The following is a 21,614-nucleotide window of genomic DNA, read 5'->3' as shown; positions in this document are numbered from 1 at the left end:
AAAATATGCATTTTTAGCTGGGCGTGGTGGCACATGCCAGCACTGGGGAGGCAGAGGCAGGCAAATCACTGTGAGTTCGAGTCCAGGACAGCCAAGATAACAGAGACAGGGTTTCTCTGTGTGCAATGACTGTCCTAGAACTTGCTTTGGAGACCAGACTGGCATCGAATTCACAGAGATCCACCCTCGACTTCCTCCCTAGTGCTGGGATTTGTGGACCTTCATGCCTGCTAAAATATAGTTTCTGACAGGCCTCACCTTCAAATTAACCTTAGATTTATTTTGGAGAATAAAAACTGTATGATTCCACACGGAGAAACCCTGTCTTGAAACAAACGATCTATGGTTGTTACTAACAACGCCAGTACTTTAAGCCAGGTTAAAGACCACTCTTCACTGCTTTCTCCACCCTGAGTGCCCATCCCGGGAAGTCTGTTACTGAACACACCTCTTCCTGAAAAGAAATTCTGTCGTTCCGTTGGCTAAGACCTCAGCTCCTGGCAGAGGAGGGGGAAAAAAAATCTGCTCCAGCTTTACACTCCTAAACACACAAACGCACACCATGACGTCTTCATCTTGAGAAATAGCTTTCCGTCGGAGCGTTCATATCCAGAGGGAAGGAACGACCAACAGGTGTACACATTTGGAAGAAAAAGTAAACAAGAACCTTTAAATTTGCTTTAAGAGATGGGAGATTGCCTACAGGACCACAGCTAGGTAGTGGGGGCTGGGAGAGAGCCGCGTTAAACACCTCAGCCCAGCAGGGAGGAAGCTGGAGGCGCAGGAAATAGCAGGAAATGGCGAAAGCCTCAGGAATGTTTCCAGCAGGGAAGGTTGGGCAAAGGGGGGCCAGGATGACTGCCAAACAAGAGTTATCTGGTTAGGGGGAGGGGTCTTTTAAATACAACGGAAAGGACACTAACCCCTACTCCAGGCTCCGAAACAGTTTTTCTTCGGACTGCTGAAGAACTTTTACTCCTATTAGGCTCACACAAGCCAATCCTTAGCCAAATCCAGGCATGGGAAAGTACACCTATGGCTGTCTCTAGGATGGGGTCCTCCGAAAGGAGCGGGTCAAGAGTCTCTAAAGAAGCCACTCCCTTTTCCACTCCCCTGCCTTAAACGAAACCCAGCCCCTTCAACTTAAGTCACGGAGGAACGACGTTGCCAATAAGCTCACTCCTTACAACCACAGATTTCAACTTCCCACCTGATGGAGCACCGGAGTTCAGGAAAATTAAGCCCAAGTCTTAAAGAATGGTGAGGGCTAAGTAAGCAAGTGAAGCGTCCGGAACTTAAGACCAGGATTGGGAGGCACGGACCCAAGCCCACAACAGGGAAAGGAGTCCGGAGGGAACCGAGCCCCTTACAAGGAATGCGGCACATTTCCAGGACCAGCCGTAGACAGTGGAGGGGGCGGGTCCCGGAGGGGCGGGGTCCCAGAGAGGCGTCACTTCTACAAAATCGAATCCTTTGCAAAAGCAAGATTTAGCCACCTTTGGAAACCAGGCTTTTGATAGACTAGGTTTAGCCGAGAATCGTGAGGCGGCAGTTTCAGAGAACTAGAAAGACTAATGCGGAGCTGGGAAACAAGTCTGGGGGTGGGCTTTCCAGGGAAGTGGGACGACAGGGTGTGGCCGCCACAATAAGAGACAAATCGGGGTTCGGGGAACCCCTGGAAGGTGGAAGGTGGGACTTCCGGGGAGGGGGTCTCGAGGGCGGGACTTATACAGCAAGACCGGAAGTAGGGTCCTGGGAGAGGGGTTCCGGGGTGGAATAGGAGGGGGTTGCTAGGGAGAGAAAGTCGAGACTTACCAGGGTCGCATGGAGTCTCCGCACCGCACCGCGGGCCGATCTGGTTCCGGATCACTCAACTGTCTGCTTAAGTCACCGCCCCAACTTTCACCCCGGCCCGGGCCTCCCCAGACAAACTTTATTACACTCACTTCCGGCCTCACTAACCCCTGACCCCCTACCTCGCCGTCCCTCCTTTCCCAGTGGGCTTTCGGCCGCCAGCCAATGAGTGCGCGAGCAGGGGCACGGAGCGCGGTGGAAGCCAATAGGAGCCCTAGTTTGACCCAGCTCAGTCTTCAGAAACCTGAGAGCCGCACTCCATTTACAGCTCGAGAAGACGCCAACGCAAGCCAATCGGAGGCTTCAAAACGGAGCTGTCCCGCCTTCGGCCGGGGAGACCAATCGGAAGTGCGGGCGGTGTGTTTGAAAGCGAGGCCAAGGAGGGTGGGGAGCGCGTGCTGCTGGGAGTTGTCTGGAGGCCAGCGGCGCGGGGCTGAGCGCCCTCGGGCACAGCAGTTATGTCGCACAAACAGATTTACTATTCGGACAAATACGACGACGAGGAGTTCGAGTACCGGTCAGTGCCGGCGCGGGGACTACAGCCAGGTTGTGCGCCTTGACAAAAGAGAGCACACGAGGAGTTAGTTAACCTAGGCCGTGGGGCCGGCGGGGGATGGGGGTGGAGCGGGGAGGGCGTGGGGGGGGGGAGGGGGAATTGTGTAGAACCGGCGCGTGCGCAAGAGATTAGCGGGCGGTGGGGTGGGGGTGGGAATCGGTGCCGTAGCAGAACGCATGCGCAAAAAGTGGACGGAGATGGTAAAACAATGAAAGGGAATTTGGAGTTGGCCGGTTGTTAAACGGAGGCGAGTTGGAGTTCGCCTTGGGGAATTTTCACATCATTCGCACAACTTTGTTGTGGCGGGCTAGTAGGAACTGCTTGCATTCCTGAAATCTTAAAGTCTACTGGGAGAAAGAAGGTAGCCAGTGCATAGCCGGAAGTTTGGTGCTCCTAGTGAAAGGACAGTTCTGAGAGAGCCTTGGTGTTGGTGGTTATTAGTTTATGAAAAGGAAAAGGAGCGTCCTTGTCAGCTTTGTTTTAGATGGAACGTTCGCAGGACGTGGAGTGGCATGAGACTGTGGACGTTGGTAGATACCCTTCAAATATGTGAGCAATTATGGAGTGCATGTCGGTTTCACTTCTGCTAACGTGCGTGTTAAGCCGGGGGACGGTAGCCCACACCTTTGACCTCAACGTTCTGGAAGCTGAGGCTGCAGTATTGTCACAGTTTTCAGCAAGCCTGTCCCAAACAACAAAGTGCAAAGGAATGCATGGTCGGTGCTTGTGACAGACTCTCTAAAACTCCATGGGATAAACTGACTCTACAGAGAACATGAGTGTGCACTGAGCCGAGTGCAGGTGTGAGGAAGCAGGAAAGTTTACCACAGGAGACTGCTGAGATGAGACCGTTAGAACACAGGGAAACGAAGACAACTCCTGAATTAGACTGTACGAGGTGGCTGTCTGCCAAGAATTGTAAGAAATTCTTGCAGTGAGCGCAGGCATTTGCATGTGGTAGTGCTAATACTGTGAACTTAAGTTGAAAATTAGGGATAATTAGGTTGATGTTGCTCTGGTCACTATTCTTTGTAATATTAAGACCAAAAAAACTTGCTGCTTTGTATTATCTCTCCATAGAGAACATAAAATAAGAATTAGCTTTTCTGTTTCTCTTGTCCTACTTCAGACACCCTGGAGAATTGGGCGTGTACTGACAAATATATATCATCTTTCTTTTTTTATCCTTTTTTTTTTTTTTTTAAAACAAGAAAAACCCCACACTATAGCCAGGTGGGGTGGTGCACACCCATAATCCCAGCACTTGGGAGGCAGAGGCAGGCAGATCTCTAATCTACAGAGTCCCAGAACAGCCAAGCCTACACTGACAAACCCGGTCTCTGGAGTGGGAGCGGACCCACATCATTGTACTGAAAATCACCTGGCTCTCAGAAACTAAGCAGGGTCAGGCTGCTTTGTTACTTGGCTCCTGTTACCTTTTGTGCGCCGCCGCTGCTGTGCTCTGTGCCTGTAACTGAAGCACTGTGCTTACAGCATTGCCTGGCTGGGAAGAGATGAGTGGCTTTGTCCCCCCAGAAGAGGGACTTTTAGCTTAGCGGTGGCATTTTGGTTTAAAGGAAGGGTTTTTGTTTTTATTTCTGTGCGTCAGAGTCACAGTTTTGTGTCTGGGACTTGCCAGGATGCAAATTCTTTTCTGACATTTGGACTTGAATTGCCGGGAGGGAGCTCCTCTCTTTATCACTACAAAGAAAGCATTTAATACACCTTGTCTGAGCGTGAAAAACTCACTCTGCCTGAGGTAGTCTGCCTCAAGTCAGGTGACTTTTTTGCCCTTAACTTTTGGTTGGTAAAAGGGCGGTGCTGGGATTAAAGACCCCACCACCACACCTGGCTACGTGCTTGTTTTCACAGATTCTCTCCAGCCCGGGATGCCCTGAAACTCCTGGTAATCCTCCTGCCATATCCCTGTGAGTGCCAAAATCACAGATGTGAGCTACCGTGCCCATCCTCTTTTCTTTTTTGGTTGTTGTTTTTGAGACAGGGTTTCTCTGTGTAGCCTTGTCTGTCCTGGACTTACTCTCTAGACCAGGCTGCCCTCTAACTCACAGTGATCCACCTGCCTCTGTCTCCTGAGTGCTGGGATTAAAGGCGTGCGCCACCACACCTGGCTCACACTCAGCCTATTTTTCTTCCTCTACTTTTCTGTACACGTAGGTGAGTGTGTGGCAGACTTACCCACTACTGACACAGACCCATGTTTCTGTTACAGGCATGTCATGTTGCCCAAGGACATAGCCAAGCTCGTCCCTAAAACCCATTTGATGTCTGAATCTGAGTGGAGAAACCTTGGTGTGCAGCAGAGTCAGGGATGGGTCCATTATATGATCCATGAACCAGGTCAGTACAATGTAAGGCAGCTTCACTCCGCCTGAAGGAGGAAGAGGACAAACTAGCACGCTCCCTGGCTGTCCCTGGCTTAGGGGAGGACTCAGGTTTTTCGAGACAGGGTTTCTCTGTGTAGCCTTGGCTGTCCTGGACGCACTTTGTAGACCAAGCTGGCCTTGAACTCACAGCCATCCGCCTGCCTCTGCCTCCCGAGTGCTGGGATTACAGGCCTGCACCACCACGCCTGGCAAGGCATAGAGGGAACTCTTTTTAAAGCCACATATTACCCTGATTGTGGCCCCTTTAAATGACTGGATGTGTTACAAATAAGTGCAGACCGTTCTATTTGTTGGTAAGACACCAGACATCCAGGGCTGTACAGAGAAAAACATAACGGTTCGGTGCGAGGTAAGAAGGCCAGACTTCTGGGGCTGCTCATATCTGAGTGTGGTTATGAAGACTGAGTGGGCTCAGCTGGGGGACACGGACACAGGTAGAACACAGCACAGACTGTGCTTAGAATTCTGTGAGTTGCTTTCTTAGTTAGATTTCACTGATTGTTTCAGAACCTCACATCTTACTGTTCCGGCGGCCGCTACCAAAGAAGCCAAAGAAGTGAAGCTGACGAAGCCCCTTCCCGCCTCAAGCTTTACACGGCTGTCCTCTTCCTGCCGTCTTCCTGCCGTCGTGGTCATGTTGCTTTCTTATTTCTCACTTTGATATTTAAAGGATGTTCGTTCAATACACTGTTTGAATGTGCTGGACTCTGCCTTGCTTCTTGAGTTGAGCCACCAGTGGCACAGCCCTGTCAGATGAGGGTGACCCTAGTGTGCTCTGCATCCAGCAGGCCATCTCTGCCATCCTCGGAAGCATGTGACGGTGCGAATTTGCTGTTGTGCTTTTTACTATTAGGTATTGTATTTATGGTGACTTATGGATTTGTGTCTATGTATTGGAAACTTTCCATTTTATCTGACAGATCTCTTCCATGTTATAAGCCTTGATTAAAGGAAGTTTTTATAACCTAATAGTGTGGTTATAAGATCCCTGTGTCAGCCGGGCATGGTGGCGCACGCCTTTAATCCCAGCACTCGGGAGGCAGAGGCAGGCGGGTCGCTGTGAGTTCGAAGCCAGCCTGGTCTACAAAGTGAGTCCGGGACAGCCAAGACTACACAGAGAAACCCTGTCTCAAAAAAACCATAAAAAAAGATCCCTGTGTCATTGTGGTCCCTGTCATTGTCCCCTACATACACACATACTCACCCATCCGTCTCTCCCCCGAGCCATCCCCTCTCCTGCAACCAATGTGATACTGTGGAATTATTCTGATTCTGTACCCTTCAGGTGGGTGATGGAAACCCAGCTGTTGGCGGTAATGAGGTTTAGTGGAATATTGCAACAGCTAGCTTATAATCTGTGTTTGCTGGATTTACAGTAAAAAGCATTCACGAAAATGTATTTCACACTGATTACTAGCCTAAGATAATGGTTTTATTGGGACATCCTTGTCTCATCACAGCAAATGACTGTCTCTACAGTTTGGTGTTGTCATTTGCATAGTCCCAGCACTTAAAGACCATGCAGAGATTGGGGGAGTGTTAATTAAAGCGGAGGGGTCAGCTGTAACCAATGGCTGGAGCTGGATTGCAGATGGAACTATGTAGACAGTTCCAAGTGCTGATACCACGAGATTATGCCTGGAGGGATTCTTTGGAGTTGGCTGAAGACAAGGCTCAGCAGTTAAGAGCATGCATTTCACTCCCTGCACCCATATTGAGGTGCTCACAACCACCCATAACTCCAGTTCCAAGAGATTGAACGCCCTCTTCTGGTCTCTTAGACCAGTTTTTTTTTTTTTTTTCTTTTTTCACAGAAAAATTCTGGAGTGTAGACTTAATTTAAAAATGTCAGAAAAGGTCGGGCATGGTGGTGCACACCTTTAAAAGCCAGGTGTGGTGGCACACAACTTTTAATCCCTGGACAGTGGTTTGGATTGAGAACCAGAGGACCCTGGTTCAATTCCCAGCACCTACATGGCAGCTCACAATTGTCTGTAACTCCAGTTCCAGAGGATCTGGTACCTTGACACAAGATACATGAAGGCAAAACATCAGTGCATATAAAAGTATTTTTTTAATGGTGTTTCAGCTGGGTGTGGTAGCGTACACCTTTAATCCCAGCATTTGAGAGTCAGAGGATAGCAGGTTGCTTTGAGTTCCAGACCAGCCTGGTCTACAAATCGAGGACAGGACTACAAGAGAAACCCTGTCTGGAAAAACCATAAAGAAAGAAAAAAAGAAAGAAATGGTGATGGAGGCCAGCCTTGTCTACAAAGGCTACACAGAGAAACCCTGTCTAGAAAAACAAAAAACAAAGAGAATGCCAGAAAAGAGCTGGGCGTGCACACCTTTAATCCCACATCTTGGGAGGCAGAGGCAGGTGGATCTTTGAGATCAAGGCCAGCCTGGTCTACAAAGACAGTTGCAGGACAGCCAGAGCCCTTACACAGAAAAACTCTATCTCAAAAAAACAAACAAAAAAATAAGGTGTCGTGGTTGGAGAGATGGCTCAGTGGTTAACAGCACTGTCAGCTCTTCCAGAGGTCCTGAGTTCAATTCCCAGCAACTACATGGTGGCTCACAACCATCTATACTAAGATCTGGTGCCCTCTTCTGGCCTGCAGGTAGGGCACTGTATACATAATAAATAAATCTATTTTTAAAAAGTAGCTTAGCAAGTGGGTATTCCTGCCACCAAACCCAACCACTCTAACCCACTGGTGCAAGGAGAGAACTGTCCTGTGAGTTGCTCTCCAACCTCCACGGATATGCTGTGGCACATAGCAAACACAAGCCCACTTGCTGGTTGAATTATTTTTTTTAATCAAGTGACAGCATACACTTACCTAAGGGAGATTGTCGCCCATTATTCTTGTCTTTAAGATTCATTCATGTTTTGTTGTTGGGGGTGGTGGTGGTTTGCTTTGGTTTGGTTTTTTGAGACAGGGTTTCTGTGTATCCCTGATTGTCCTGGAACTCTTTGTAGACCAGGCTGGCCTCAAACGCACAGAGATCTGCCTGCCTCTGCCTTCTGAGTGCTGAGATTAAAGACATGTGCCACCACCCCCGGTTTTATTTGGTTTTCTTTTTTTTTTTTTTTTTTTTTTTTTTTTTTTTTTTTTTTTTTTTTTTTTTTTTTTTTTAAAATATTTATTTATTTATTATGTGTATAGTGCTCTGCCTCATGTACCCCTGCAGGCCAACAGAGGGCACCAGATCTCATTATAGATGGTTGTGAGCCACCATATGGTTGCTGGGAATTGAACTCAGGACCTTTGGAAGAGCAGCCGCAGCCAGTGCTCTTAACCTCTGAGCCACCTCTCCAGCCCTTATTTGGTTTTCTTGAGACAAGTCACTATGTAGACCAGGCTGGCCTTGCCTCTGCCTCTTAAGCACTGAGCTTGAAGGTGCTCACCACTAGCCCAGCTTTAGATTTGTGTTGTATGGATTGGTATTTTGCACACGCGTACATGCATTCACTATGTAGTGCCTGGCATCTCATCCTCTGGCATTGAAGTTAGAGGTAGGAGCTACCGTGTGGATACTGTGAACCCAGCCCAACAAGTGAAGCCGGCCGTGGTGGGGCACGCCTGTAATCCCAGCACTGGGGAGGCAGAGATCCACTGTGAGTTCAAGGCCAGCCTGGTCTACAAAGTGAGTCCAGGACACCCAAGGCTACACAGGAAAAAGCAACAAGTGCTCTCAGCTGCTGAATCGCCTCTCCAGTCCCCTCAGCTATCACAAACCTAAAGGGGATCCACAGCTCCTGGAAATGTTCAGAATCCGAGAATCCTGAGACCTGGGCTCAGCAATGTGTTAGCATGTTCACCAATAGCTCTAGTAATATGCTTGAAAACCTGGAACAAGTCTGGGACAGTCAAGCCTATGCAGAGAAACCCTGTCTGGAAAAACAAACAAAAGCCTGGAACAAGTCATGTATGGTGGTGCATGCTTTTAATCCCAGCACTGGGGAGGGAGAGGCAGGAGGATCTCTGAGTTCAAGGGCAGCCTGGTCTATAAAATGAGTTCAGAACTGCCAGGACTCTGAGTAACTCTGTCCAGAAAAAAGAAAGAAAAACCAAAAACTTGGAACAATTGTTTAGGAAGAAGTAAAAAAAAAAATTTTTTTTTCCCCAGACAAGGTTTCTCTGTGTAGCCCTGGCTGTCCTGAAACTTACTCTGTAGACCAGGCTGGCCTTGAACTCGTGGAGATCTGCCTGCCTCTGCCTCCCAAGTGCTGGGATTAAAGGCATGTGCTACCATGTCCTGCTTTTTTTTTTTTTTTTAAGGATTTATTTATGTATACAGTGTTCAAAGGCACCAGATCTCATCGTAGATGGCTGTGATCCACCATGTGGTTGCTGGGAATTGAACTCAGGACCTTTGGAAGAACAATCAGTGTTCTTAAGGTCTGAGCTATCTCTTCAGCCCTCAGATACCACTTTTAATATACAATAAAAATAAATACCACATATTAGGCAATTGGATGTTTGGTGAGTGGTGAGATGTTTTTAATTAATATGCTTTTTGGGGGGCAGCGGGCTAAAGAGCTAGCTCAGTGATTAAGAGCACTGGCTGCTCTTTGAGAGGTCCTGAGTTTAATTCCCAACGTGTCTTTCAACCATTCATACTGGGATCTGATGCCCTCTTCTGGCCTGCAGTTGTACATGCAGATAGAGTGCTCATATACATAAAATAAATAAATCTTTTAAAAAATTATTTGGTCATTTTGAGGAATCTGGCTTTGGCTGGCCTGGAACTCACTCTATAGATCAGTTTGGCCTCAAACTCAAGAGATCCACCTGCCTCTTTGTCCTGAGTCCTGGGATTAAAGGTGTCTGCCACCACTGCCAGCTTAAATTTCAAACAAGTATATAATACATTCTGGTCACACTCATTCCCTCTACACTTAAGGCTGGTCTTACATTCGATATAGCATTTTAAGATTGTGTGGTACCCCTTCACCTTTCTGAACCTGTATCCAACAAACAATTTCTTTTTCAGTCCTGGGATGTGAACCTAGACCCTTACAATGCTAGATCAGTGCTCTAACACTAAGCCACGTGGCCAGCATGTTCCCCACAGGTAAAGAGAACATATTTGTTAAAAGTTTGGAGTAAAATTTGGCCAGTTGTGGTTCAGAATGCCTCCAAGTCACAGCAGAAAATCCCAGGTGAAAAGTAGATGTCAGACCCCATCCAAACCCATCCTAGGTAGGTCTACTGAGATGGTTCAACAGGTAAAAAAGGTAAAGCCTTTGTCACCGAAGTCAACTACATGAGTTAGATCCCAGGACCACCCCACCTAAAGGTGAAAGAGAAGCGACTCCAGAAAGCTGTGCTGTGACCTCCACATGAGTGATGCAGCACTGCCCTCCTTTCCAGTCAATACAACAACACAACTACCCACACACGCAGTTTCCCTGCCCAACCTTGGCTAGCTTTGTAGACTAGGCTGGCCTCTGCCTCCCCAAGTCATGGGATTAAAGGTGTGTGTGCCACCACGTACTTTCCAAAGAGATTCCAGACGATTAAACTATTTTTACCCAGCGCCATAAAGGGTGGAGGGTGCTGAAATAGGAATGAAATAGGCTAAGAGGACCCAAAGTGAGTACAAGGTACTCCTGCTTAGGTCCTTCTCTCTACAGGGATGGAGCACTGACAAGCGATACTCTTTTCGAGGCAGGAAAGAGGTTTTAATTTCTTTGTTTGTTTGTTTTGTTTTCTTTTTGTATGTTTTTGTTTTGTTTTGAGACAGGGTTTCTCTGTGTAGCCTTGGCTGTCCTGGACTTGCTTTCTAGACCAGGCTGGCCTTGAACTCACAGTGATCCACTCTGCCTCCCAAGTGCTGGGATTAAAGGCGTGCACCACCACGCCAGGCAGAGTTGTTAATTTTTTTTTAATGATTTTTTAAAAATGTTTATTTGCATTGATGTTTTGCCTGCATGTATGTTGGTGTAAGGGTCCTGGAACTGGAGTTACAGACAGTAGTTGTGAGCTGCCATGTGGGTGCTGGGAATTACAGTGGTCTTAACCACTGACCCATCTCTCCAGCCCCTGGGTTGTTAATTTTTAATGTCAAAGAGGTTTAAGCTTTTCCATTTATACTAGGAACAAACGAAGGTTCCACACTCAGTAGATCACTCCCCATTGTTAATGTTAAAAAACATCGTTTTCACCTTCTTTTTGCTACAAAATAAATTCCCAGCTTGGTGCAGGAAAATCTCTTGAACATTTAGTTTAAGAGGCAAAGCAGGGTTGATGGTGGTGGCTCACACCTTTAATCCCAGGACTTGGGAGGCGGAGGATCTTCGTCTTGAAAAAACAAAAACAAGCTGGGCGTGGTGGCTGCACACGCCTTTAATCCCAGACAGAGGCAGGCAAATCTCTTGAGTTTGAGGCCAGCTTGGCCTGCAAAGAGTTCCAGGACAGGCAGGGCTACACAGAGAAACCTTGTCTCACAAAACAAAAATAAAAACAACAACAAAAAACAAAACAAAAACAAAAAACTAAGGGCAGGAGAGATGGCTCGAAGGTTAAGGGCACTGACTACTCCAAGAGATCCTGAGTTCAATTTCCAGCAACCATGATGGCTCACAACCATCTTTTTTTTTTTTTTTTAACAACCATCTTTAATATGATTTTATGCCCTCTTCTGGCCTGTAGGTGTACATGCAGACAGAGCACTGTATATATAATAATGAATAAATCTTTTAAAAACAAAAAAAGGCAAAGTCTTCCGGTGCCAATAACAGCTCTTGATCCCTTTGCCTAGAATTGGGGAGTGAAGACGGTAATTAGCACACATTCGAACACAGAGCCGGGCTTAGTGGCCCACGCCTTTTATCCCAGTACTCTGGAGGCAGACAGGCAGAGTTCGAGGCCAGCCTGGTCTACAGAGTGAGTTCCAGGACAGCCAGGGCTACACAGAGAAACTCTGTCTCGAAAAAACAAAAGAAAGAATGTGGATGCAGCCAGCGGTGGTATCCTGTGCTTGGAACCCCCGCGCTCCGAAGGCAGCTGGAGGCCAGGCTGGTCTATATAGACAAGTTTCAGGGCTATATACTAGAACCCTGGTTTAAGTGTTTTTTTAATGTTTCAATGAAACAGAATCAGACTTTCATTTTCTTCCACTACTAGAAAACAGCATCCGACTGTCCTTAAAGCACGGCCCAATAACCTTTTGTGCCCCCAAACTCTAAGTCCCGCCCTCCACGGACTAAGGCCAGGCCCCTATTTTACTTCCGGGAAGTGATGACCACGTGGTGTTGCCAATAACAACTTAGCATTTTCTTCAGCGCCTAGATGAAGCGCGTGAGCGACTGTGGGCTAGACCAGTAAGACCATTGGTCAGAGTTAAGCGACAGCTAGAATAACCAATCAACATGAAGTGCTGAAAGGCGGGACCTTGAGTACGGAAGCTGTTCTAGGACACGCGAAAGGAAAGAGCGAAGGGCCCTATATAGGGGCAAAATAGGCAGGTGAGATGATAAGAGGTCAGTGATCTGAAGCCTGGTGAGAAAAGCAGGTTTCAGGCTAGAAAGGGTGCAGTTTTGGTCGGTGGCAGAGGAAGGAAAGAGATGCATTTAAAGGGACCCGAGGCCCAGAATAAGGTAGACATTTAAAGGGACAGGTGACCTGAAGCGAAGAGACATTTAAAGGTGCAGATACCCAAGACAGCAAATTTTAGACCTGCTCGGAAGATGGAAATATCCAAAGTGGTAGGTCTTGGGAGAGCATGGCACTTTAAAGGAATAGGAATAGGGGTGCTTTTAGGAGCCTGGGACTTGAGAATACGTTAGAGAGGCCCGAGTAAAGGAGGCGTTTTTGAAGGTTGTGACTTTAGAAGATTGAGCCTTCTTCTAAGAAGGAAGAAGGTACACTCCTGCCCTTTCCATTGCCCTCTCTGGCTCTTCCAGGTTCCCTCGACCCCGGACTGTATGGCTTCCAGTATCCTGTAGACCTGGCGGCCTCTCAGTGCTTACGGCCCCTCTCTGGGGTTCTGAGCGGCCACTGGAGAGCCCTGCAAAAGAGCAGAGAGGGCAGGACCATGGCATCCCGGACCTCTGAACTTCCCCCGGGACGCAACGTGACGGCGGGCATCATCATTATTGGCGATGAGATCCTTAAGGTGTGTCTGGAACTGAAGAGGCTTCTCTTGCTGTGGGCTCTCCTTCCGGTGGAAGGGGCGGGGGGGGGGTCGCTTTGCTTGGGGATGGGGGGGGGGGAATCGCTTTGCTTGCCAAAGTATGGTCTTGGAGCGAGGAAAAGTGACCCTACCGTTACTGAGTTTTCCCATTGAAAGATGGGTAGCAACTTTCCTGCAGCTCGCCACATAACGATTACAGGAGGCACAGCAAATAGAGAGAAATACAAGTGTGTGTAATGGGTATCCAGACTATTTGGTAGTTATTGAAACACCTCAGCAGACTGGATAGGTGAGCTAGAAGGAAGGTACCAAAAGAAAACTAGTCTGAATTCTGAATGATTGGCGCTGTTACGAAGGATGTGGCAGGCATAGCTTTATAACTGATATTTACCCTGACCTTTTCTAGTGTTTACCGGGGGCTGGCATGTACTTATATCACATGTGGCCTTACAAACTTCAACAATTCCACAGTGGCACACGCCTTTAGTCCCAACATTTGGGAGGTGGGTCTCTTGTGAGTTTGAGGACAGCCTGGTCTATATAACCAATTTCAGGACTGCAGGAAGAAACCCTGTCTCCAAATAAATTAAAGGAAGAAAGTAATAGAGATGGAATTCTAGCCCAGTTCCCCTTACTACAGAGCACAACCTTTTTCTGAGGTAGGGCCTGACTGTGGGTAGGCATGCTGGCTTAGAAACTCTTCCCGTATGTTGCCATCTCAACTTCAGAACACAAACTTTCTTCTTTATCTTATTTTTATTTTTATTGGTTTTTTGAGACAGGGTTTCTCTGTGTAGCCTTGGCTGTCCTGGACTCCCTTTGTAGACCAGGCTGGCCTCGAACTCACAGAGACCCACCTGCCTCTGCCTCCTGAGGGCTGGGATTAAAGATGTGCGCCACCATCACCTGGGCTACCATATCTTTTTTAAGATTTATTTATTTATTTTATGTATATGAGTGCTGTTTTTTTTAAGATTTATTTATTTATTTATTTATTTTGGTTTTTTCGAGACAGGGTTTCTCTGTGTAGCCTTGGCCATCCTGGACTCACTTTGTAGACCAGGCTGGCCTCGAACTCACAGCGATCTGCCTGCCTCTGCCTCCCGAGTGCTGGGATTAAAGGCGTGCGCCACCACGCCCGGCTGAGATTTATTTATTTATTATTATGTATACAATGTTCTGTTTGTGTGTACACCTGCAGGTCAGTGGAGGCCATCAGATCACATCATAGATGGTTGTGAGCCACCATGTGGTTGCTGGGAATTGAACTCATGACCTGGAAGAGCAGACAGTGCTCTTAACCGCTGAGCCATCTCTCCAGCCCCTACCATATCTTCTTTCTCAGCTTTAATTGCTACTTCTATATAGAGGGATGAGTAGTTAAGAGTTTGTGTTAGGCTAGGCATGGTGGCGGCCGCCTTTAATCCCAGCACTCGGGAGGCAGAGGCAGGCGGATCTCTGAGTTTGAGGCCAGCCTGGTCTATAAAGCAAGTCCAGGACAGCCAAGGCTACACAGAGAGACCCTGTCTCGAAAAACCAAAACAAAACAAAACAAAACAAAAAACAAGAGTTTGTGTTAGACACCAGGCATGGTGGTGCACGCCTTTAATTCCAGCGCTCAGGAGATAGGGCAGGTGGATCTCTGGGTTTGAGGCCAGCCTGGTCTACAAAGCGAGTCAAGGACAGCCAAGGCTACACACCCTGTCTGGCATGGAACATAGCCAGCTTTAATGATTGCAAAAGAATTTGAACTTTATTCTGTATTCAATTGGAAAGGACATGTGTTTTTGAGCACAGAAGTGGTTCAGTGTTCACAGTGACACATTAAAAGGTTATTTAGAAGACCGGGAACAGACTGGTGGCTGGAGGCTGTCTGCATTGTTCAGACAGAAAGGTGCTAGGGACCTGCCTAAGGAAGTGAAACCAGCAAGAGAGAAGATGGTAAGATATTTTAGAAGTGCAGTTGACAAGAAGGCCTAACTGGCCAGGCGTGGTGGCGCATGCCTTTAGCCTTTAATCCCAGCACTCGGGAGGCAGACACAGGCGGATCCCTGTGAGTTCGAGGCCAGCCTGGTCTACAAAGTGAGTCCAGGACAGCCAAGGCTACACAGAGAAACCCTGTCTTGAAAAAAGGCCTAACTGACCATGGGCAGTGTCTTGGGTTGCCACTGTGCAAAATAGCCAGGGGCCGTGGTGAAGCTGTGAAGCACTTACTTGAAGCCAGGGACTAAGCTGAAACTGTTGGGGCTGGTGACCAGGTCGAAAGATCCATACAGAATTAATGATTGAGCCTATAAATATATGTGAGGCCGAGCTCAAACTGCAGAATCTATAAATGCGAGTGAGGTCAGGAGGGATGGGTGAGTGGGTGGGTGGGTGGATGGATGGATGGATAGCAAAGTGGCCCCAAGGGAAATCCCCTCTTCTCTCCATTCAAATGGGGTTTGTCATTCTTGCTCCTGTTCCAGGCTCCTTGGCAGCCTAAGGAGGAACCCTCCCTGCCCCCACCCCCAAAATAGCACCCCATCACTAGACAGATGTAGCTGCCCACCCCACCCCCCATCTGCCCTTCATTCCCACCCCCTACCAGCACTGACAGTCTCATCCTTCCTCCAATCCCTAGGGACACACTCAAGACACCAACACTTACTTTCTTTGCCGGACACTGCGCTCCCTGGGGGTCCAGGTTTGCCGAGTCTCTGTTGTGCCCGATGAGGTGGCCACCATTGCCGCTGAGGTCACCTCATTCTCCAGCCGCTTCACGCACGTCCTCACTGCGGGGGGCATCGGCCCCACACACGACGACATGACCTTTGAGGCTGTGGCACAGGCCTTTGGGGAGGAGCTCAAGCCACACCCTGAACTCCAAGCAGCCATCAAGACCCTAGGAGGGGAGGGCTGGGAGAAGCTGTCGCTGGTGCCCTCCTCTGCCCGGCTGCATTACGGCACAGATCCTCGAACTGGCCATCCCTTCAGATTCCCGCTGGTCTCTGTCCGAAATGTCTACCTCTTCCCAGGAATTCCGGAGCTGCTGCGGCGAGCGCTGGAGGGGCTGAAAGGGCTATTCCAAAACCCAGCTGTGCAATTCCACCTGAAGGAGCTGTACGTGGCTGCCACGGAGGGCACCATCGCCCCCATCCTAACTGAGGCCCAAGCCCACTTTGGGCGTAGGCTTAGCCTGGGTTCCTACCCTGACTGGGGTAGCAACTACTACCAGGTGAAGCTGATTCTAGACTCTGAGGAAAAAGAGCCCCTGGAAGAATGTCTGGCCTATCTGACTGCACGCCTACCCCAGGGGTCGCTGGTCCCCTACCTGCCCGATGCTGTGGAGAAGGCCGGTGAGGCTGTATACGAACTCGCTCAGTCAGGTAGGTCCCTCCTTGGGGAAGGCAGTGTGGCCCAGAGTCTGGGTTGTTCTTTAGGTCTAGTGATGTTGGCAGGGGGCTGCCCATAGGTAGACCCAGGAAAAAGTACAAGAGAGCTGCTGTTGGCTCATCTCTTCTTCTAGTAACTATTGATTAGCTCCCAGCGCTGTGCTGGGTGTTGGGGTTGGTATAGCTTGTCAGAAGCCCGTGTGCTCAGCCTGTAGGAGTAACGCAGGGCTCAAGCAAAGGGGTTAGCCGGTAGACAGCTGGTTACTGCTGAGATGCAGATGCTGAAGTGGACTCCACACCAGGGACAGACAGGAGCTTTGATCTGCGGACAGAGAAGCCATGTGGGCCAGCATGCAAAAGTCTGGGTCCCCAGAACACTGGGAAGGTAGTGGAAGTTTTTAAGCAAGGGTAACACGACTTCTCAGCCTGCCATATATACCTACTTGACATTCTCTTCCCTGCCTGCATGGCAGGGTCTTGTCTTGGGAAAAAGGTGGCAAGTGCCCTACAAACCATTGAGGCCGCCCTGGCTCAGTACGACCTCTCCCAGCTCTGCGTGGGCTTCAATGGGGGCAAGGACTGCACCGCCCTCCTCCACCTCTTCCACGCAGCAGTGCAGAGGTAAGCCTACCCCCTGGGAGCTGAGGCCCAGGAAATGCCTACTCAAAACCAACCCAGCTCCCGGTCCCAGAAAGCAGGGAGGAAGGGGGCACGGGTGGAGCTTTGGAGGAAGGAAGGGAACAAGGTGAGCCGGTGCTGTGACCCCCACATTTCTTGAGCGTCTGACATGTGTGACTGTAGGTCTAGGTGTGTAACCAACCACAGGGAAGTCATAGTTCAGGTGGGGAGGGGAGGCAGTTACCGGAAATAAAATAACCTGGCCTGGTGGCGGTGCCAGCAGTCAGAGGTGGTGAGGGTGCTTCCTCCAAGCTCAGGAGCAGGAGGCTAGCCTAGGGAATGTTTTGGGGTCTTTTTTGGGGCTTTGGGTTTTTTGTTTTGTTTGTTTGTTTGTTTGTTTTTTGAGACATGGTTTCTCTGTGTCACCTTGGCTATTCTGGACTTGCTCTGTAGAGTAGGCCAGCCTCAAATTCACAGAGATCCGCCTGCCTCTGCCTCCCTGAGTGCTGGGATTAAGGGAGTGCGCCACCACTGCCCAGCGTGACTTTTTTTTTTAAAAAGCCTTATCTTTTTTTTTTAAAAAAAATTCTCAGTTGGCTGGGGTGGCACACGCCTTTAACCCCAACGGAGGCAGTGGAGCTGAACTGCTGTGATTTGAGGCTAGCCTGGTCTACATAGTAGGTTCCAGGCCAACCAGTGAGACCCATTTTTTTTTCCTTCGGTGGATAGGGTGTGTTTTTAATTTTATAACAACAGAAATAATGCTTAGGTTTGAGATGAGAATGAACCAAGCAAACTAGCACACACCTCAGTAGCACACACCTCAGTAGCCCCAGCCCTTGGGATGCCGGAGCAGGGTGGCAGGTTTGAAACCAGCTGCTATTTCATGAAATACAGGACAGCCTGCGCTACACAGCAAGACCCTGGCTCAAACCAAAAGTGTAAGAGATCAGAGTGAGCTTCTCCGAGGAAGTGGCTCTGGGTTTGCTGGATGAGGAAAATGAGGAAAAGGGAGAACGGGCAGGTGTTGCCCCTAGGTGCCAGAGTGCTGAGCTCTCTGGAGAACAGCTTTCTTGTCCACACGGGCAAGCCTGTGAATCTTGACTCTCCCTCAGGAAATTTCCTGACGTTGCAAAACCTCTCCAGATCCTGTATATTCGTAGCATCTCGCCCTTCCCTGAGTTGGAACAGTTTCTCCAGGACACCATCAAGAGGTAGGGACGTGGAGGTTTGGACTCCCATGAGGGCCTTGGGAGAATCAACTCCGCCCCTCATCTCTTTCCTTGTCCCCCCTAAGGTATCACCTGCAGGTGTTGGAAGCTGAGGGTAACATGCAGCAGGCCCTGGGTGAGCTTCAGGAAAAACACCCCCAGCTGGAGGCCGTGCTGATGGGCACACGACGCACTGACCCCTATTCTTGTAGCCTCAGCCACTTCAGTCCCACCGACCCTGGCTGGCCTTCCTTCATGCGCGTCAACCCGCTGCTGGTAATGAGACCAATTTGGCTAGCCTCGAGTCCCCGTACCTTCCCCCCACGCCCTCTGTGAGGACGCTAGAGCCTGAGGCTTGAGCCGAGGGCCCCCATCTCCCTAGGCAGGCAGTGCTATTGGTTCATTCATTCTTTTGACCAATAGTTCGGTGGCAGGCATTGTGCTTTTTCAACGTGGACAAAAACAGTGTCCTGGGCCTGCGCTCTCCACTATGATAATAATTTGTTCCTACTTAAACTGTAATTGAAATGAAATACAGATGATGGGGCTTGAGGATGTCGCTCGTCTGGTATAGTGCTTGCCTGCCACACCTGGGAATCATGTACGGTAGGTAGCTCACGCCTGTAATTCGGGCCTTCAGGAGAATTAGAAGTTTAAGGCCAGGGCTGGCAAGCCTGATGACCTCTCTTTGATCTCCAGACCCATATGGCAGCAGAAGAGAGCTGACTCCCACAGTTTGCCCTTTGGCCTCCCTGCCCCGCCCTCACACAGATTAAATAAATAAATACAAGTGTTTTAAGCTTCAAGGCAAGCCTTGGCTACATAGGAAGTTTGAGACCAGTCTGGGCATATGAGACCCCTATTTCAAAAATAGAGAGAAAAAGAATACAAATGATTAAAGCCTCTGAGAGACAAAGGAAAGAAGATTGTGTGAGTTCAAGCCCAGCACGAACTACACTGTGACTTCTAGGCAGCCTACATGAAATCCTGTCTCAAGAAAACAAAAGCCCTGAATTCCTTACTTTTAGAAGGTAAAATTTATGGCATGTGACTCATAATGTCACTTTTTTAATTATGTAAAATTTAAAAGCCAGCTCTTAGGGCTGGAGACTGGGCTCAGTTGGTAGGCTCCTTGCCTAGCTTGTACAAGACTAGAGAGAGGTTCAGTCCCTGGTACCACATAACACCGGGATGTAGCTCAGGTGGAGTTCCCTGGATGCACAGACCCTGGGCTCAGTCTCCACCACCATGCCCACCCATCCTCTTGCCTTCTATTCACTACTCTAGGTACAAATCACTGGGGACATGGGAGCGGCGGGAGGGACAGAAGTTCAGAGTCATTCCCAGCTATATAGTGAGTGCCAAGACCAGCCTAAGACGTATGAGGAATGTCTGTATGTCTGGCTACTATGCACCCCAGGGTGCTTGAGGAGGCCAGAAGAGGGAGTCAATACCCTGGAACTGAAAGTGCAGATGTTTGTCACCATGTGAGTGCTAGGAATTGAACCCAGGTCCTCAGAAAGAACACAGTCAGTGCTCTTAACCCCTAAGCCATTTCTCCATCCCAGAAAACTCACCTATCCTAGCCACATTTTCAGGTGCCCACGATAGGAGGCAGGGACAGTATGGGGCTAGAGACTTCCACCATGGCAGAAAGTTCTAGACTTTAAACACATCTGACTTTGCCACCCTTCTGGAGCTTGTGCCACAAGGGCAGGAAGCTGAAGAATGAAAGTTGGCAGAGGCTAAGGACTTTCTCCAGCCCACACAGAGCAAGGTACACAGAGATCTAGGTAGCAAGCCTTCTTCAAGGCCAGGGGAGTAGAAATACCAGTGATGGACCCATCCCTGGGGTGGCAGTGGCAGGTGCGGACGAGGACACTTCCAGTGACTGACTGTCATTTCCCAGGACTGGACCTACAGAAACATCTGGGATTTTCTGCGTCAGCTGTTTGTCCCATACTGTATCCTGTATGACCGAGGGTAAGGTTGTTGGGGGAGCAGGGGTGAGAGGATACTGGGATGGGGGAGGCCAGCGCTTATCCACATGCTCGCTTTTGACACTCCAGGTACACGTCGCTGGGGAGTCGGGAGAACACGGTGCAGAATCCAGCCCTGAAGTCTCTGAGCCCAGGAGGACGCCCCATATACCGTCCGGCATACCTGCTGGAGAATGAAGATGAGGAAAGGAACTCCCGCTCGTGACCTCACACGAGCTGGGGACAAGACGGAGGGAAGGGGGACTGGCTTGGAGTATAACCTGTCATGTCACCAGTAAATTGTACCTCACACTCCACTGTCGGTGCCTGTTGCTCTGGTCGTGCCTTCCTGCTCCAACGTCGAGGGGGGCAAAAGTGGACCAAGGCTGCCAGCTCTGAACTGGCAGTATTCACTCAGGGGCCCAAGAGCAATGTAGAACATACTAGAAGGAGCCAGGTGGTGGTAGCCCAGGCCCTTAATCCCAGCACTCAGGAGGCAGAGGCAGGTGGATCCCTGTGAGTTAGAGGCCAGCCTGGTCTACAATGTGAGTCCAGGACAGAGAAACTCTGTCTCCAGAGGAAAAAAAGAAAGAAAAGAAAAAACAAAACAAAAAGAACATACTAGAAGGGAGTGGCTATGTATGACACTCTATGTCAGCCTGAACCAGAGCCCAGCAAAGGGGAGTAGGCAAGCCGACTTGGAAGGGAAGTTGAGCTCTCCTGGCTGTAAAGGATGAAAGATGGAGGGGCCAAGCCCGCCCTTCTAACCATCACCATCCCTGACTATAGGGCTGACTCAGCCTGTTCCAGGGCCCAGAACCTTCTTTTGCTAGACCCTAGAGCCTTTGTTTTTAGTCATGAGGCCTGAAGGGGTGGGGACTGGATAAAAGGCCCCAACAGCAGCATCCACACCCTTCCGCTGAGCTGGCCATCCACATGAAGCCTCTGATGCAGCCCCTAACCCAGGCCCTGCCCTTCTCTCTTAGAGATGCCCTTCGAGGTACAGGGCTCCAGGTGCCTGTCATTAAGATGGGCACAGGGTGGGAGGGCATACTTCGAACCCTGAAGGAAGTCGCCTACATCCTCCTCTGTTGCTGGTGTATCAAGGAACTGCTGGACTGATAGCAGGGAGCACCTCCTGACACCCCTGACACCAAGCCCTGCAGCACTCAGGTGGGGAAGGGAGGGGAGGGCAAACAGGAGCAGCCTCAGCTTCTGTGGTGGAACCTGCAGCCCAGCTCACCCATCTTTCCTATAGCCCTAAGACTTCTGGAGCCCACTGCCCTTCACCATGAGCTTGGCTTGCTGGCTAAGACTCCGATGAGACCGCAGCAGGATCTGGCACTCCTTCCCCACCGCCCCAGGTGATTAATCTTACCATGGACTTCAAGACCCAGGAATGGACCGCCCCTAAGATAATCTGGTAACCTTTCAACTCTACATAAAATAAATAGGCCTCGAGGCCAAAA

At 49.3% G+C, this 21,614-nt stretch overlaps 3 protein-coding genes across 6 annotated transcripts; all 3 read left to right on the top strand.

Annotated features, from left to right (window-relative positions):
* The first annotated feature begins 2,110 nt into the window (after positions 1-2,110).
* Cks1b (CDC28 protein kinase regulatory subunit 1B) lies at positions 2,111-4,803 on the top strand. The gene is made up of 2 exons (XM_051156928.1): positions 2,111-2,371; positions 4,641-4,803. Exons 1-2 carry the CDS (start codon positions 2,313-2,315, stop codon positions 4,801-4,803), a joined length of 222 nt encoding a protein of 73 aa, XP_051012885.1. The 5' UTR covers positions 2,111-2,312.
* Positions 4,804-12,201: 7,398 nt separating this feature from the next.
* On the top strand, positions 12,202-20,473 carry Flad1 (flavin adenine dinucleotide synthetase 1). 4 transcript variants are annotated; one of them, XM_051157544.1, is made up of 8 exons: positions 12,203-12,310; positions 12,734-12,945; positions 15,587-16,331; positions 16,811-16,958; positions 18,071-18,169; positions 18,253-18,442; positions 20,076-20,149; positions 20,236-20,473. In XM_051157544.1, the coding sequence occupies exons 1-8, from the start codon at positions 12,301-12,303 to the stop codon at positions 20,369-20,371; spliced, it is 1,614 nt and encodes a 537-aa protein (XP_051013501.1). In that variant the 5' UTR covers positions 12,203-12,300; the 3' UTR covers positions 20,372-20,473. The 4 variants fall into 4 exon arrangements, 3 of the variants coding, with proteins under 3 accessions (XP_051013501.1, XP_051013503.1, XP_051013502.1); XM_051157546.1 differs by having other exon boundaries at positions 12,247-12,295; XM_051157545.1 differs by lacking the exon at positions 12,203-12,310 and adding an exon at positions 12,362-12,535.
* A 322-nt stretch (positions 20,474-20,795) lies between these two features.
* On the top strand, positions 20,796-21,430 carry Lenep (lens epithelial protein). The gene has a single exon (XM_051156851.1). It carries the CDS (start codon positions 21,082-21,084, stop codon positions 21,265-21,267), a length of 186 nt encoding a protein of 61 aa, XP_051012808.1. The 5' UTR covers positions 20,796-21,081; the 3' UTR covers positions 21,268-21,430.
* The last annotated feature ends 184 nt before the right edge of the window (positions 21,431-21,614 follow it).

The sequence above is a fragment of the Acomys russatus genome, chromosome 15 (assembly GCF_903995435.1).
Source record: "Acomys russatus chromosome 15, mAcoRus1.1, whole genome shotgun sequence".
NCBI classification, from domain to species: Eukaryota; Metazoa; Chordata; class Mammalia; order Rodentia; family Muridae; genus Acomys; species Acomys russatus.
This window is presented reverse-complemented; position numbering and strand designations above follow the sequence as displayed.